Raw genomic sequence first — 17,888 nt, 5'->3', positions numbered from 1 at the left:
AAAGAAAAACCTTGTGTATGCGATAGAGGCGGTATTTTTCAATTAATCTTCATGAATATTGTCAGAATGATAACCTTGATGAAATCTAAGCCGAGTTCGAAAATGGTCATCTGGGGTCAAAAACTAGGTCACTAGGTCAAATCAAAGAAAAACCTTGTGTATGCGATAGAGGCTGTATTTTTCAATTCTTCTTCATGAATATTGGTCAGAATGATAACCTTGATGAAATCTAGGCCGAGTTCTAAAATGGGACATCTGGGTCAAAAACTAGGTCACTAGGTCAAATCAAAGAAAAACCTTGTGTATGCGATAGAGGCTGTATTTTTCAATTCATCTTCATGAATTTTGGTCAGAATGATTGCCTTGATGAAATCCAGGCCGAGTTCGTAAATGGGTCATCTCGGTCAAAAAACTAGGTCACTAGGTCAAATCAAAGAAAAAACCTTGTGTATGCGATAGAGGCTGATTTTTCAATTGATCTTCATGAATTTTGGTCAGAATGATTGCCTTGATGAAATCTAGGCCAAGTTCGAAAATGGGTCATCTCGGGTCAAAAACTAGGTCACTAGGTTAAATCAAAGAAAAACCTTGTGTATGCGATAGAGGCGGTATTTTTCAATTGATCTTCATGAATTTTGGTCAGAATGATTACCTTGAAGAAATCTAGGCCGAGTTCGAAAATGGGTCATCTGGGGTCAAAAACTAGGTCACTAGGTCATATCACGTAAAAAAACTTGTGTATGCAATAGAGGCGGTACTTTTCAATTGATCTTCATGAATTTTGGTCAGAATGATTACCTTGATGAAAGTTAGACCAAGTTTGAAAATGGGTCATCTCGGGTCAAAAACTAGGTCACTAGGTCAAATCAAAGAAAAACCTTGTGTATGCAATAGAGGCGGTATTTTTCAACTGATCTTCATGAAATTTAGCCAGAATGATTACCTTGATAAAATCTAGGCCGAGTTCGAAAATGGTGTCATCTCGGATCAAAAACTAGGTCACTAGGTCAAATCGAAGAAAAACATTGTGTATGCAATAGAGGATGTATTTTTTCAATTGATCTTCATGAAATTTGGTCAGAGTGATTGCCTTGATGAAATCTAGGTCGATTTTGAATATGGGTTATCTCAGGTCAAAAATTAGGTCACTAGGTCAAATTAAAGAAAAATCTTGTGTATGCGATAGAGACTGTTTTTTTTCAATTGATTTTTATGAAATTTGGTCAGGTTGATTGCCTTAATAAAATCTAGGTCGAATTTGAATATGGGTCATCTGAGGTCAAAAACTAGGTCACTTGGTCAAATCAAAGAAAAAACATCTGTATGTGATAGAGGCTGTATTTTTCAGTTGATCTTCATGAATTTTGGTCAGAATGATTGCCTTGATAAAATCTAGGTCGAGTTTGAACATGGGTCATCTAGGATCAAAAACTAGGTCATATCTAAGAAAATGCTTGTTTTATCGCAAGAGACCAATTTTTTGGTCCAATCTTAATGAAAATTGGTCAGAATATTTGTTTCCATGAAATCACTAGGTCAAACATGTTTTACACTGTTATGGAGTGTTTCTTAGGTGAGCGACCTAGGGCCATCTTGGTCCTCTTGTTGACAACATCTCATCGTTAACTGCCCAGCATTAACATTGGATCAACGTTGTTTTATGTCGTGACCTAAATACAACCATATATCAGTGTTGAAATGACCTTGTTTGCCTGCTGGGAAACGTTGTCGTAAATCGTCCTTTTGGGCATGCATAGATACAAATGTTTAGGGTATACTACCGCCTTAAATCTGACTCGCAGGTTATTTTAATAAAGAGTTATTCAAGAAAAAAGTGCAGAGATTTGTTGTTTGACCCACTGTTAATCTTAACTTGTGTATCATTGTATGATGTCACATTTTTCTGATCTCATTTTGATATACCTACGAGTCAATATTACATTTATCATGTGGCTTCATATATATAATTTATGTCATATTTCAACCGTTTGGCACTGACATACTGTATCTGATATAAAACGGCATGTAAAGGTGTATAGAAGAAGATTATCTAGGCTACAATCAGTGGGGGTAAAATGTAGCAGCCAATAATACTTTATCTTAGAACAATATTCAGGTTGCAGGGTTTTTTTTCGGCTGTTTTTATAGCCGTTATTCGGCTATATTCCCAATGTCAAAAAGTATGGGTTTTTTCCCAAAATGAGTGCAAAAATTCCCAATCTACATTCTGAAAAAAATTTCATCAAAATTGCACAAACATTGACCAAATTATGGACAATTTTGTAATGGAAGTATGTTAAAGAGGTTGTACGATGTGAAACAAGTGTATGAGAAAGTGCTTAAACACATCCTTACTATATCCTATGGGACCATATATTTCCCAGTTTGGAACATTTACGCGTCAAAATTCCCAATTTTGGGGGTATAGGCTATGTTCCCAAATTAGCTAGAAAAAACCCTGGGTTGTTTCCCCACATGTTTATATAGAAAGTGTAGATGATCATGAAAGAATTTCTGGTATAATTCATCATATGTACTTCATTTACAGGATGGCCCGCAGGGCAATTACAGATCAACTATCAATGTAACCAACCCACAGAGAGGGCCTGGACCAGTTGAGATGACAAATCTACCTCCTAAACCCAGTGGTGATCCTGAGCCCGCACCCCAGCCTCCAGCTCCATCTATCCCCAGGGTAGAGAGCACGAATGAAATACTCAACCTCACACTGCATCAGGTTTGAATCTCAATTTTTTAAGTGTCATATTTTCATTTATCTTTCCTATATTTTCTTTGCAAGTTTAGACAATAAAATATATATAATAGAGTTTATGTCAGATGAATAAATGAATAATAAAACAGCAAAAATACATATTGGAATACAAATATTACCTTTAAAAATAGAAAAAGTTGGAAATAGAAAAGGTTCGGGAGGAGGCATGAAAAATCAGGTGGGTGAAGATGATATCGCAGCAGTTAACTAATTTTGGCCATATTTTTGAAATTGATGATTTAAGTGTACATGTAGTAAAACATGACACAAAAACTAAGATACAAAGAAAGAAGCCATTTTGTGTCCTATAAATTTAATGTTATTGACACTAGTTATATTTGATTCGTATTTTCTTCAGTGTGCAAGAATGGGTGATGTTAAGAGTGCTAAGATTTTATTGAGCAACATGGGAGGCAATATAAAGAAGAAAATCAACGTTCGTGATGAGGATGACCTGACACCACTTCATTATGCAGCTCGATACAATCAGCTGAATGTGCTTATTGTCCTTGTTGAAAATGGAGCAGGTATTCTAGTTATGCCAGTTAAGATACTTCTTCACATTTGAATCAGATTTTTTTCTACAATGTAGAATTTGACTAAACCCAGATTTTTAAAAACTTTAGAATATACTAGGAAAATTTGGCAAGTAAACACATACACGTTTGCTTGATTTTTCGCTTTTGAACCTCACAAAAAAAATTCTAAGGAAAACATTGATGACATTTTCACGAATATATATAATTTAAACAATGTAAATTTTTAACAGGGTTGCCACGTACCTTGAAAACTCAGGGGAAAATGGTATTTTTTCAAAGTCATTGAATTGTCAGGGAAATCTTGATAATGGTCAGTGAAAAATGAAATTTTAGAAAAGTCGGGGGAAAATGAATTTCTGGGTCAATTTTGAAAAAGTTCAGTTGCTATGGCAGTTTTCAAGCAGTATTTATAAGTATTTCCAAACACATTTTGGTGTAATTGTGTATGTCAAAAATCAATTATTGTCACTGACTAATATCATCATTATAATGTTTACACTCATATATGTTTGGTATTTGTTTATGAACGTTTGCTATATCTGATTCAGAAACAAAATGAATGTAAAAGGGTGGATTGGGTGGTTGTAGGGGTGGAGGAGGCCGGAAAAATATGGTGGTATTGGTCAGTGAAAAGTATGGTTTAGTCAGGGAAATGTCATGGAATTTCATTTTCTCAACTAAGTGGCAGTCCTGTTTAATGAAACTCCCAGTCATAACTTAATATAGTGATATATGACCATTTTGTGTCGATTCGCCGTAAAACCCAACTCACTCACTATAATACAGTGAAATAAATTTTATATGTCCGTTCACTTGTGGTTTTTTATCCCCCGCCGATGAAATCGGGAGGGGGATATTGAAATGGCGTTGTCAGTCCATCAGTCCGTCCGCAGCCATTTCTCAGTAACTACTTGGTAGAATTTCATGAAACTTGAAATAAACATGAACCAACATGCTGCGATGATGCCCGTCAAGTTTTTTTTTTTTTGATTGGTCAATTTCCCTCAGAGTTATTGCCCTTGATTTAATAAAAAATGTCCGTCTGCAGCCATTTCTCAGTAACTAACAGGTAGAATTTCATCAAATTTGAAATAGACATGAACCAAGATACTGTGCTGATGCCCGTCAAGTTTTTTTTTGAATAGGTCAATTTCCGTCAGAGTTATTGCCCTTGATTTAATGAAAAATGTCCGTCTGCAGCCATTTCTCAGTAACTAGCAGGTAGAATTTCATCAAACCTGAAACAGACATGAACCAAGATACTGCGATGATGCCCTTCAAGTTTTTTTTTCGATTGGTCAATTTTCCATGTAGTTATTGCCCTTTGAATGTTTAAAAATCCACAGATCTGTACATAACAAACCAACCAATTGGAAGAATTTCATTAAACTTCTTTCATTCTTTTCCATGAACATTTATTATAAACATGTGATGTTGTGTACCTACACCTGGTCACCACCTTTCCTTGGTTTCACCCCCCCCCCCCCCCCCCCCCCCCCATTTTTTTTTTTTTTTTCATTTTTCATTTTCTATCAATATTTATAATCAGCATGTGAACTGTTGTATCCTCACCCCAGCCCCACCCAAACAAACTATTCATTTTCTTTTAATTTGATTTTGACTAATGAAATTATTTGCTTCTTGGTAACATTCTTAACTTTTTGCTGGATATATTTTTTTGCCGTTCCTCAACTCTGACCCTTTCGGCTGGGGATTCCAATTCATCGAATTTGCTTGTTTTAGATATTTCCCCATGATTAAAGAGACATGCATATTTCAAGCTGATTTTAAGACATTATTTGGACTTACTTATTAATATGTTAATATTAATATATATATAAACATTTTCATATGACAAGGGGTGTTAAAAAATACCCAGAAAAGTGCTCTAACATCTATATTTCTGGTCCCATTTGCTAAATTTTGAAAATATGACTGATATTAACATATCAAATGTGAATATTTAAATTACAGATTTCGGAACATACACAATATTTATTCATCGTCTCGTAGGCAACGTCACTACCAAAATGACGGCCCAGCGCCGTTCTGACGCTGTCATATCACAATCAATACAACTCATGATTACCATTGGTTTATCACTAAATGTTCACCACATCGAGACAACATGCGGAGCGCATGTTTTGGATGGCTTGCTTCAAGGTCAAGGTCACACTTAGGGGTCAAAGGTCATATGACTTATTTCATGTCGCTCTGTAATGCTTAAACTACTTGGAGGATTTTGAAGAAACTTGGCACAAATAATCACCACATGGAGACTATGTGCAGAGCGTATGTTTGGGACAACTCACTTTAAGGTCAAGGTCACACTTAGCCGTCAAAGGTTATATGACTTTGTTTCGTGTCCGCTCTGTAACTCTTAAACTGCATGAAGGATTTTAAAGAAACTTGGCACAAATGTTCACCACATCGAGGCGATATGCAGAGGGCATGTTTTGAATTGCTCGCTTCAAGGTCAAGGTCACATTTAGGGGTCAAAGGTCATATGACTTACTTCGTGTTCGCCTATTTTAGTCATGACATATATTATCACAATATAAAATTATAACCAGTGTTTACTAAGCAACATCATCTGGTCCCAGTTAACCTAACTAACAAAGATACCTTCAGGCGTATATTGCTCCACATTGCAGTGCTCTTGTTGTCTCTAGTACGTAGATGACCTCGATTGGTTTTGGGGTCAGGAGTTTAAAGGTCAAAGTGACCTTATGACTAAGCATGATTTTGGACATAAAGCTCGAAAATTCTTGGGTGTATATCTATCATACTTAATAGCATTCCTGTTTTTGGTCAGTAGGTAACTCCTATAGTATTTCTGGTTATTTGGGTCAAAGGTTAAAGTCACAGCTTTCTTGAAACTGATACAATAGATAAATAACACATTCTGTTACCTCAGACAGGTCATCATTGTTAGCCATGTGCTTAGTTCAGCTAAGAATGTTTTGAGTGAGACAATTTGTTGTTGTAGTGCCAGTACACAGGTCCATACTGTGTTTTAGATTTGTAACACATTTCCTAAGGGAGGATTGTTTTAAATCTTTAATCTGGAATTTCTGATAAACTGTATGTATTAATAATTTGCACATTGTCCACCCAGATATAAATGCAAGAGATGAAGAAGGCCTGACACCACTGCACTATGCTGCTAGATTCAAACGTGAGGGTAAGAAGATGAAACCCGAGGATGATGATGAAGAAGTAAGCTTGATATATATATATATATATATATATATATATATATATATATATATATATATATATATATATACAGTATAACTTCTGTATACAAAATACAACATAACCCTGCTTAAGATGTAAAGTATAATATATAACGTCTATTTACATGATAAATATGGCAGGGCGAGACATTAACGCTTGTCTGGGACAAGTTAACTGAGGTCCGGACAAGTAATGGTTTAAAGGTGGTTGTCAGATGGGGCAAGTTTCTCTAAAAAGTAAAATGGTCATTGATAATTTCCGTACAGACTAAATGAGAGAAATCAACTTCATTAGAAGTAATTATCGGTAGTATGTTTCGTAAACCAAACCGACTTCGGTCCTAGATACTTCAAAAAATGTGTGCAAAACTGCTTCAGGTTAAACATTGGTGATTATTGCCCTTACAGTTGGGCACACTGCTCGACTTAGATATCTTGGTGCCCAGCTATACAATTTCAGTATACAAATTGTCATGTACAAATCTTATCACCTGTAAACCTAGTCCCAATCTGTGACTTGTTACCTCCCATGACGGTCCTCAGTCCACAGAGTCACAAGCAAGGGCTCTTAAAAATAGCATAATTGAGGTACTTCAGTTTTCCAGACGTGATTGTTTACATATAAATGATTTAATTTTGAAAGAAAAAAACATTTCCGAATAGCAAAAAAGAAAATTGACAAACATATTTAACTTTTTAGTCAAGTAATATGGACGCTAGCAGAACATGCTGAACCATTGATATTGTCAGGTCCATCTCCAGCAAGTAGTAGCTAGGCTATTTCAATTGAAATACTTGAAAAGTTTTCAAAAATACAACTGTCATAGGCGAAAATCCGCAAAAATTGTACCCGAAACTTTAGGATATTCGAACAACACAGTCTGATACGTCAATACAAAGAAGAAACCTCCCCAAAAGGACTGTTAAAGAAGCGCAATCTTCCCTGCTTTGTATTGATCTGGATGATCAAGCCATGTCTTGAAAATATACAATTCATGGAAAAGTTGAACATCTAGTGTGATATTTAATGAAATCATTTACTATTATGTACATGTAATAGTTAACGTCTTTTCCATTGATATTACACACTGTGCCTAGGGTGTATGGTTTTAACACTGAATTTTGCCACCAGAGTCTATATTCATCAGCATTTGCCTTTGAAACATATGCCCAAGTTTCCACTGTGCAACTTTTTACTTAATATGTTAAATTTCGCCTTGTTGTGCATACACTGTAAGAATTATCCATATTACTGCTTTAGAACTGACGAAATAATGATTTAATGCAGTTATACATTCTGAAAGAACCATGTTCATGTGGTCATATTTAGATATAAATGTGTTTCAGGGGACTGAAGAGCAGGCTAATGGAGGTATGAAAGTGAGTGATACAGCGGAAGAATTGGCATCACAGTCTAGCGTAATTCATTACCTTATCAGTAAAAGGGCAGATATCAACGAACGTGACATCTACGGGCAAACGCCCCTTCATTATGCATGTATGAGAGGAAATGAAGTGGCTACAAGGGAACTTCTCACATACAAACAATTGCAGATTGAGGTACTATATGAGCCATGCCATGGGAAAACCAACATAATGGGTATGCGACCAGCATGGATCCAGACCAGCCTGCGCATCCGCGCAGTCTGGTCAGGATCCATGCTGTTCGCTAATAGTTTCTCCAATTCCAATAGGCTTTAAAAGTGAACAGCATGGAGCCTGACCAGACTGCGCGGATGCGCAGGCTGGTCTGGATCCATGATGGTCGCATACCCACTATGTTGGTTTTCTCATGGCACGGCTCATATCATATTTATATCCAGTGCTGCTATTTAAAAATATGGCAGAAATAGTTAAAAGAAAAAATTTAATTTTGTAATCAATTTGTTTTCTCAGAAAATTTCAGTTATGTTGATAGCTATTCAAGTTAATGCAGACAGTATCTTGATAAGACATTTGTTGAAATGAAAAATATTATGTCATTTTATTTGAATGGTTTGTAAGGCGTGCTTTATTTTTGTCGTTGAAATTAAATGTCCTGCTTTAGCTTAGCTGTTTATAAAGAAAAAAATATAAGGAATCTATAATATTCTGAATCATGGTTCATACTTCTAACATCAAACCTAACCTGTTAAATTTCTATAATGAGCTTGTCTATCTTTCAAATTGAACATTTCCATTAACTGTTATAAGGGGTACTTTCAAAAAAAAAATACTGACTGAACGGCAATCCGTGAAGATCTTGATTAGACTGCACGTATGTGCAGGCTGATCATGATCAACACTGGTCGCAAAGGCAGAATCTATCGTGTCCTGCATAATAAGGGTTAAAAGGAGAATTTACTAACCAACAGGCAACAGACAAACAGGGTATGACAGCTCTACATATGGCTGCCTCTCACCGTCAGACAAACATCGTACGTATGTTGATTGACTCGGGAGCAAATCTACGATGTAAGGATGATGAGGATACCACTCCATTGCTAGCAGCCTGTACTGAGGGTAATGTACAGGTCGTGAAGAAACTGTTTAAGGCTGCCGCAAAAAGTTCCGGTGGATGGGTTACTATACAAGAGGTATGCTTTGGCTCATTTAAGTGTTTTTGTTTTCCAAAATGAATGGACTGTGTTAATCATTGTAAGACATGAATCATAAACTATTATCCTCAGAATGAAAATGAAGTTTACTATGCTTTGACTTCGCTTATGATAGATCAGTGTAACTGAATTTTTGCATTAAGATTGTTACATGTAAAACCTATATTGCTGGAAGTTTTCAAAATTTAATATGAAACTGACAAGTATAAACAGAGCAAATAAACAACATGAACACTATAATAAACTAAAAGTTCAAATTTCTGACATTTTTAGAAGCCAGAGAGCTATGTATGTCATGAAAGTTCAGACTTCCAATGAACTGAAATCTTGTAAAGAATTGGAAGTTAAGAGTAAACTAACAAGGAAAGAAAATGATTTATAGAGATAAGTATTTGTATTACAGATGGTTACAGACAAGGATGTAGATGGGAACACTTGTCTTAGCCTTGCTGTGGAAAATGGACATTATGAAGTTGTCAAGCTTTGTCTTGAAAAAAGTAAGGTCATTTACTACACTCAGTAACTTTAGTGTCAGTATGTTTTTTCCATTCCCCAGCATCCCATGTTAATAGACCAGGATGCAAAGTTATAAGTATGATTTTGGAGACCAATCCCAGAAATGCTGCCGTGCCGTTGGTCAGTGTCCAGAATGGGCTGAAAAGTTACCATTCAGATACCAGTTTTGAGACTGGTCTAATGACTATGTTTTTTAAACTTGGAAAATAAATACTAAGATTTATGTCAATGTTTTGTGCAAAATGGTTCTAAATCTATCATTCTCTGTGTGGTTTATTAGAGCAGTATTACAATAAAACCTGTGAAAAGGTCCCTCGGAAGCATAGAATGCAACCGCGCAACATGGTAGCAAACTTAGTTTGTTCATAAAAGTAATGAAATGAACAACACCCCTGCCCCATAACACTGGCTTTAGTGGAATTTTATCACAGTAAAAATAAATGTTCTCTATGATTCCAGTGGACCAGAAAATATAACAACACTGAGTCCAAGCACAGGGAGACAAAAAATTACAACCAGTGGTCATTGTTATATATTTTGAAAAAATAATCTCATAAGAGTGAAATTGGAGAACATCCCCTTTAATAATTTGATTGGGATAAGATATTTACAATTTGAACAATTTGTAGGAGCGGATGTAAACACTCCCAACAACATCTACATGTACCCTCTACATCTTGCGGCAGTGAACGGAGATCTACGAATTGTACGTCTTCTTGTGGAGCATAACGCACGTATTGACGCTCTCAATAATGAACAGGCCACTCCCCTACACAAGGCCTGCCAGTATAATCATGTCCAGGTGGTTGAGTTTCTTGTTGACAGGTAATTACTCTTGATAAGGGTGATAGTATTATTATTTTATTTGATTATCTGCTAAAGGAAGGATGTATGTTCCTTGGATGGCCCTCTACCATGTTTGCTCAAGTCCTTGCCATTGGTTGAAAAAGATATGTAGAACTTGTCACATATGTAAAATGTCACACAATATGAAAGATATTGTTGGCTTAGAAATTTGCTTAATTATACAGTATTTTAGTTCAGTAAGTATAAGTTATTTTGTAATACTAAATTCAGAGGAAGTCAACTTTTAAAAATAAAGGGACATGACTTAATTCATTAAATATATTTTTTCTCTTTACCTCTGTAATTAGATGAATTTGCTTCATTATTGGTCAATAACTTGCCATACTTGGGCAAATTTAAAAAAAAAAACAACTTTCTATCGGTTTTCACCTTTACAAGATTGTGTATGACATGCTAGACCAAGACTACATAGGTCAAGGTGTTAATTAGAGGTCAAACATTCACAATGACTAGAGGTGAAAGTCAAGGGGCCTCCATGGCCGAGTGGTTAAGGTCGCTGACTTCGAATCACTTGCCCCTCACCGATGTGGGTTCGAGTCTCACTTGGGATGTTGAATTCTTCATGTGAGGAAGCCATCCAGCTGGCTTACAGAAGGTCCTTGGTTCTACCCAGGGTGCGACGTTAAAATCCAACAAAAAAAGAGGTGAAATGTCTGTTTCTATTAAGGATGTTTAAGGATTGTAATTTCCTTTTCTTTTCAGTAACGCATAACATGAAGTGGACTTTGTATTTCCTGGCAGGACCTCCTTCACTTGTCTTTCATAGATTATCTGTTATCGGTTATATTATATATTTACAGAGAAGCTGACATTGAACGTAGAGATGAGGAGAACTATACTCCTCTCCTATTGGCCAGTGTATATGGCCGTGCCCCCACTGTTGATCTACTCATTCAGAAGGAGGCTGACATTGCAGCTGTGGATAAAAATGACAAGACTGCAATATTCCTTGCTGCAGAAGAAAACCAGCTGAATGCGTTAGAGGTAAAGTATGCAGATAGGTACAAGTATAAATTTCTGTTTGCTGCTGATGCTTACCTTCATTAACAGATATGTTGTTACGGATGAATGAACTTCAGGCATCATCTGGTGCAGTAGGTAATGGCTGATATTTATTTAGTTTATTTACTTAGCTGATGAAAGCAGAAAATGTTACAATGACCTAAAATAATACTGGTAGAATCTGGATTCTTTTCAGTGAAGAAAGCTTGTATGTAGATATGTAACCTGGTAATTAGGGTACATGAAAAAAAATGTAAAAAAGCTGTGGTTTTAAACTTTAAAGCTGACATTGGCTTCGGTATTTATTAAAGTGTCTTGATTACCTGCTGAACTGCCTGTGGATCTCGGATGTTTTTTCTTATATTGGTTCATCACAAGATGACAAATCTAAATGATGTTGTCAGATCCTGTTAGACACTGGCTATATCTGGCCTAGAACTGTATTGGAATACAGTGATTTATCTAGCTTGTTTTCCTCTTTACCTTCTGAACGACTTGTGACAACCAGGTATTTCAGCTGTACATTGTTTCCTGTTTGTGTTTCAGACTCTCATGAAGTACGAGGAGGTCCGAAGCTTGGTTAATGTCAGCGATAGGTATGATAACGATCCGTTACACATTGCAGCCATGAAGGGATACCTTCCAATTGTCAGGGTAAGATAAATAATTTAATGCTATTTTTATGCCCCCGAAGGGAGGCATATAGTTTTTGAACCGTCTGTCTGTCTGTCGGTCTGTCTGCAATTTTCGTGTCCGGTCCATATCTTTGTCATCGATGGATGGATTTTCAAATAACTTGGCATGAATGTGTACCACAGTAAGACGACGTGCAGTGCGCAAGACCCAGGTCCGTAGCTCAAAGGTCAAGGTCACACTTAGACGTTAAAGGATAGTGCATTGATGGGCGTGTCCGGTCCATATCTTTGTCATCAATGGATAGATTTTCAAATAATTTGGCATGAATGTGTACCACAGTAAGACGACGTGCAGTGCGCAAGACCCAGGTCCGTAGCTCAAAGGTCAAGGTCACACTTAGACGTTAAAGGATAGTGCATTGATGGGCGTGTCTGGTCCATATCTTTGTCATCGATGGATGGATTTTCAAATAACTTGGCATGAATGTGTACCACAGTAAGACGACGTGCAGTGCACAAGACCCAGGTCCGTAGCTCAAAGGTCAAGGTCACACTTAGACGTTAAAGAAAAGTGCATTGATAGGCGTGTCCGGTCCATATCTTTGTCATCGATGGATGGATTTTCAAATAACTTTGCATGAATGTGTACCACAGTAAGACGACGTGCAGTGCGCAAGACCCAGGTCCGTAGCTCAAAGGTCAAGGTCACACTTAGACGTTAAAGGATAGTGCATTGATGGGCGTGTCCGGTCCATATCTTTGTCATCGATGGATGGATTTTCAAATAACTTGGCATGAATGTGTACCACAATAAGACGACGTGTCACACGCAAGACCCAGGTCCGTAGCTCAAAGGTCAAGGTCACACTTAGACGTTAAAGATCATTTTTCATGATAGTGCATTGATGGGCATGTCCGGTCCATATCTTTGTCATTCATGCATGGATTTTAAAATAACTATGCATGAATGTGTGACACAGTAAGACGAGTCGCACGCAAGACCCATCTCCGTAGGTCAAAGGTCCTAAACTCTAACATCGGCCATAACTATTCATTCAAAGTGCCATCGGGGGCATGTGTCATCCTACGGAGACAGCTCTTGTTTTCAGCATTATTTAGGCTCTACTGTAGTGGTCATTTGACCCAACCGATGTTCCTTTATTCAGTACAGGCATTAAGTTATTATGCCCCTCTTCCAAGAAGGAGGGGTATATTGTTTTGCAAATGTCGGTCTGTCTGTCTGTTGGTCTGTATGTAGACCAATCCATTTCCGGACTCAAGAACGCTTAGGCCTAAGATCATGAAAGTTGATAGAAGGTTGGTCATCACCTGCAGATGACCCCTATTGATTTTGAGATCTGTATGTCAAAGGTCAAGGTCACAGTGACCCTGAACAGTAAAACGGTTTCCGGATGATAACTCAAGAACGCTTGGGCCTAGGATCATGAAATTTGATAGGGAGGTTGATCATGACCAGCAGATGACCCCTATTGATTTTGAGATCAGTATGTCAAAGTTCAAGGTCACAGTGACCCGGAACAGTAAAACGGTTTCCGGATGATAACTCAAGATTGCTTGGGCCTAGGATCGTGAAAGTTGATAGGGAGGTTGGTTATGACCAGCAGATGACACTTATTGATTTTGAGGTCAGTAGGTCAAAGGTCAAGGTCACAGTGACCAGGAACAGTAAAAAGTTTCCGGGCGATAACTCAAGAACGCTTGGGCCTAGGATCAGGAAAATCAATAGAAAGATTGATCATGACCAGCAGATGAGTGAGATGACCCCTATTGATTTTGAGGTCATTTGGTCAAAGTTCAAGGTCAGATTGGCCAGGAACATTTAAACGGTTTCTGGACGATAACTTGAGAACGCTTGGGCCAAGGGTCATGAAAGATGATAGAGAGGTTCATCATGACCAGCAGATGACCCCTATTGATTTTAAGGTCAGTAGGTTAAAGGTCAAGGTTACAGTGACCCGGAACATTTAAACCGTTTCCAGACAATAACTTGAGAACGCTTGGGCCTAGGATCATGAAACATGATAGGGAGGTTGGTCATGACCTGTAGATCAGGCCCCTATAGATTTTGAGGTCTGTAGGCTAAAGGTCAAGGTCACATTGACCCGGAACAGTTAAACCCTTTCCAGACGATACCTTTAGAACGCTTGGAAAACTTATTAGGGAGGTTGATCATGACCAGCAGATGACCCCAGTTGATTTTGATGTCAATAGGTCAGAGGTCAATTAGGGATTTTTCTAGACCTCTAAAAAGGGCAGGGTGCTGCTAAAAAGGGGCAGGGTGCATTTTGCGCGTTGCATACCTTTGTCTTCGAAAATCATAAGGTAGATTTCCATGGTTTTGTTGTAATGTCTACATTGTAAGGTACTACAGAAAGATTTGCAATGAATCTGAATGTCAGAAAAACATTAATACCTGTTTGTCTATATAACATGTTTATCATTTATAGATACATGCAGTTTGTTTTATGTTTGCATACATTATTTTTGTCTGGAAAGTTTTCTTGATTAGAAATATACCATAAAGATACTATCGAATAATTTAATAATTCTGGTGCAAATTTGTCATTATACATTCATTATATTACTGAACATATTCGTGTATAAATGCACAATCTTTTTTACCCCGGACACCCCCCCCCCGCCCCCGGCCCCCCCCCCCCCCCCCCCCCCACCGAATCGTGGGTGCATATTAATGCAAAGGTGTAGACAATTTTCCAAACTACAAATTTAACAAAATAGCTTTGTTTACGATTTTCGCCATTTAGGTAAAGGGAAACTACTCTACGTGCTGACTGTCTACGCTAAATTCTGAGATTGCCGTTACGTTCTGTAAAAGATCGAGTGGTTTATTTTCTTTTAAACAAAAATTAATATCATAGAAAAATTTAATACTAAGTATTTTGATGAAATAGATATAACACAATCATAAATATTCTGATAGGCGGTGATACTAATTAAAGATCGACTGTTATCTTCAGTCGAGATCAAACTGTGAACAACAAAATTGACACGAGGTGCCACGCTAATTGCCGATAATTACTGGCCTTTAATCAGTATTTAATAAGCAGCAGACTTTGTTTTAAGATGTTTTTTCTCCTTTTTTAATCTGTTTCGCAGTTTGCTTTAATTGCTGACCTATCTAATTGTTGTTTGTTACGATTCGGTCGGTCGTCGTATGCATACCGATACTGCATACATGCCTTGGGCAAATACACAGCACCTGTGTATAGTCGGTGGTGTCATAACTTCGTATCGATTGACAATTATCTGGGATGGTATTTTGACAGATGATTGATGGGCAGTTCGTTTAGAAATACTTAATTAATGGTCAAAGGGGCGGTGCTAAAAGGGCAAAGGGGCGCTGAAGAAAGGCAAAAGGGCGGCGATTTCGGGCAGAAGGGCGGCGCTCAAAATGGGCAGGGCGCTGCGCCCTGCTATTCTGCTCTAGAAAAATCCCTATCAATGTCACATTGAATCAGAACAGTAGAATTTTTGTTTACAGTGAGCAAATAATTTCTGTTCCTTGTGCAATTACTGAATGCATCAAGGGGGGCATTTCGTGTTCGGCGAGCTCTTGTTCTCCATAGAATCTTACAAGAAAATTGAATGGCTTGGACATAGAGTTATATCTGTTTTAAGCAAATAAATAGGGGAAGAGCCAAACTGGCTACTTAAGGCATATTGAAGCAAGTGGTGATTTCTTTGGGAGTACAGGTATTTTCTTGGAAACCATGATATATTTTTATACAGTTAGGTCAAAGTATGTAGAATGTGTTTCAGGTTTTAGTAGATATTGGAAAAAATCCATGAAGCAGTTGGTCATTTAATGCAATCTGTTTGGGAAAATTCAAAGTGACCATTAATTACAGCTTACAGTGTCTGCTTTTGAAAGATGACTGCTAGCACAAGTTGGACTTTGTTGTCATTTGTCAAATTAGCATGGAGAAAATTGTCACAGCACATGATCAGCTCAGATCTCCTCATTGCCTGTCTACCTACAATGCTAACCATATGCAAGAATAAATATCAGAATTTCAGTGACTTAATTGATTACAATATTTTTATTTTTGATTTTTACTTACTGAAAAGGAGGAATATGCAAAAATTCCAGTATTTGTTTACAGTGAGATAACAAGATAATTTGGTAATATTTCTTACAACGGATCTGAGTTTTAGTGTTGGAACAGAACTTCATCCTCTCATTAAAAGTACTTACCTTTGCTTTTAGTAAAGGTAATGTATAACATTATAGTGGAAATATTTCATGAGTTTATTAATTTCTGTATTTTAGTGTTTGTTAAAGAATGGAGGGGACATGGAAAGTAAGAATGAGGAAGAACAGACACCACTACATCTTGCTGCCAAGTTTGGTAGAACAAAGTAGGTGCTTTGCAAAAATTAAACACTTAAAACTGTGAAATTGTTTTATTTCATAAGCATGAAGTTTTGTTGTTTTGACTGAAAGGTCTATTTCATGATGTAGTGATAGAACCTAAAATTTTCAAAGACAGAAACACATTAAATGAAGTCTAGAAATTTATTTCTTCGTCCTTCAGGTAGTCTGTCAGATAACCAAAACTTCTTTTAGAAATGTGAATTTTATGAAAGTTTTGTTTACATTAATACTTGAAGTTCTGATATCTATTTTATACCTGCATTTGCAAAGATCGACAACTCTTGCCTCAAGCAAGTACTTTCCCAGGCACAGATATCAATTAGTTTACTTTCCGTGCACTTAAACACTAAAGTAGAAAATGAAAATAGTTTTTGGCAAAATGTTGTAACTTTTTTCACAGCAAAGGTAATGATTTACCATTGCTGCACTGCTTCAGATGTTTTTGTCGAGCCCGCTTGCAGAAGTGAAGACATAGTTGCCCAAATGGCTGTTCGGTGTATGTGCGTGGGTTGTGTGTGCATGCATACGTCCGTCCGGATTTGTTTGTCCGGATCATAACTTAGACCAGGTTCCTATCTCAAAGGCCAGGGTCACAGTTGGAGATCAAAGGTCATGTCAGATCTTGTCAGGGCCATAACCTTTTTTACATGCATTGAGGAATCTTGTTTATATTTGACATGAATGTTTAACTCAATGAGACGAAGTGTCATGTGCAAACCCCAGGTTCCTGTCTCAAAGGTCAAGGTCACAGTTAGGGGTCAAAGGTCATTTCAGAGCTTGTCCAGGCTGTAACTATGATAAGTATGGAGCTATCTTTTTTTCTTTGGCATAAATGTTCACCTCTATGTGTTGTAGTGTTGTGTGCAAACCTCAGGTTCATTGAGACGGAATGTCGAGTGCAACGCCCAGTCCTTTTGACAGCTGGCTGTTTGATTTATTTCTTCAGGTATTGTTGGTTTGATTTATGTCTTCCAGTAGGGTTGGTTTGATTTATGCCTTCCAGTAGGGTTGGTTTGATTAGTGTCTTCCAGTAGGGTTTGCTTGATTTATGCCTTCCAGTAGGGTTGGTTTGATTAGTGTCTTCCAGTAGGGTTTGCTTGATTTATGTCTTCCAGTAGGGTTGGTTTGATTTTATGCCTTCCAGTAGGGTTGGCTTGATTTATGCCTTCCAGTAGGGTTGGTTTGATTAGTGTCTTCCAGTAGGGTTTGCTTGATTTATGTCTTCCAGTAGGGTTGGTTTGATTTATGCCTTCCAGTAGGGTTTGCTTGATTAGTGTCTTCCAGTAGGGTTTGCTTGATTTAT

The 17,888-nt window shown here is 37.3% G+C and overlaps 1 protein-coding gene across 1 annotated transcript in view; it reads left to right on the top strand.

Moving 5' to 3' along the window:
* LOC123552142 (transient receptor potential cation channel subfamily A member 1 homolog) overlaps positions 1 to 17,888 on the top strand; it is a 51,088-nt gene that overhangs the window by 4,203 nt on the left and 28,997 nt on the right. The window contains exons 3-12 of the mRNA XM_053541682.1: positions 2,549 to 2,737; positions 3,132 to 3,300; positions 6,431 to 6,531; positions 7,899 to 8,111; positions 8,906 to 9,127; positions 9,552 to 9,645; positions 10,294 to 10,489; positions 11,332 to 11,515; positions 12,080 to 12,187; positions 16,481 to 16,569. Of these exons, the coding sequence (XP_053397657.1) occupies positions 2,549 to 2,737; positions 3,132 to 3,300; positions 6,431 to 6,531; positions 7,899 to 8,111; positions 8,906 to 9,127; positions 9,552 to 9,645; positions 10,294 to 10,489; positions 11,332 to 11,515; positions 12,080 to 12,187; positions 16,481 to 16,569 (1,565 nt within the window). The remainder of the gene's footprint in view (positions 1 to 2,548; positions 2,738 to 3,131; positions 3,301 to 6,430; positions 6,532 to 7,898; positions 8,112 to 8,905; positions 9,128 to 9,551; positions 9,646 to 10,293; positions 10,490 to 11,331; positions 11,516 to 12,079; positions 12,188 to 16,480; positions 16,570 to 17,888) is intronic.

The sequence above is a fragment of the Mercenaria mercenaria genome, chromosome 4 (genome assembly GCF_021730395.1).
Source record: "Mercenaria mercenaria strain notata chromosome 4, MADL_Memer_1, whole genome shotgun sequence".
In the NCBI taxonomy this organism is placed as follows: Eukaryota; Metazoa; Mollusca; class Bivalvia; order Venerida; family Veneridae; genus Mercenaria; species Mercenaria mercenaria.
The sequence above is the reverse complement of the archived record's forward strand: the minus strand, read 5'-3'. Positions and strand labels throughout refer to the sequence as shown.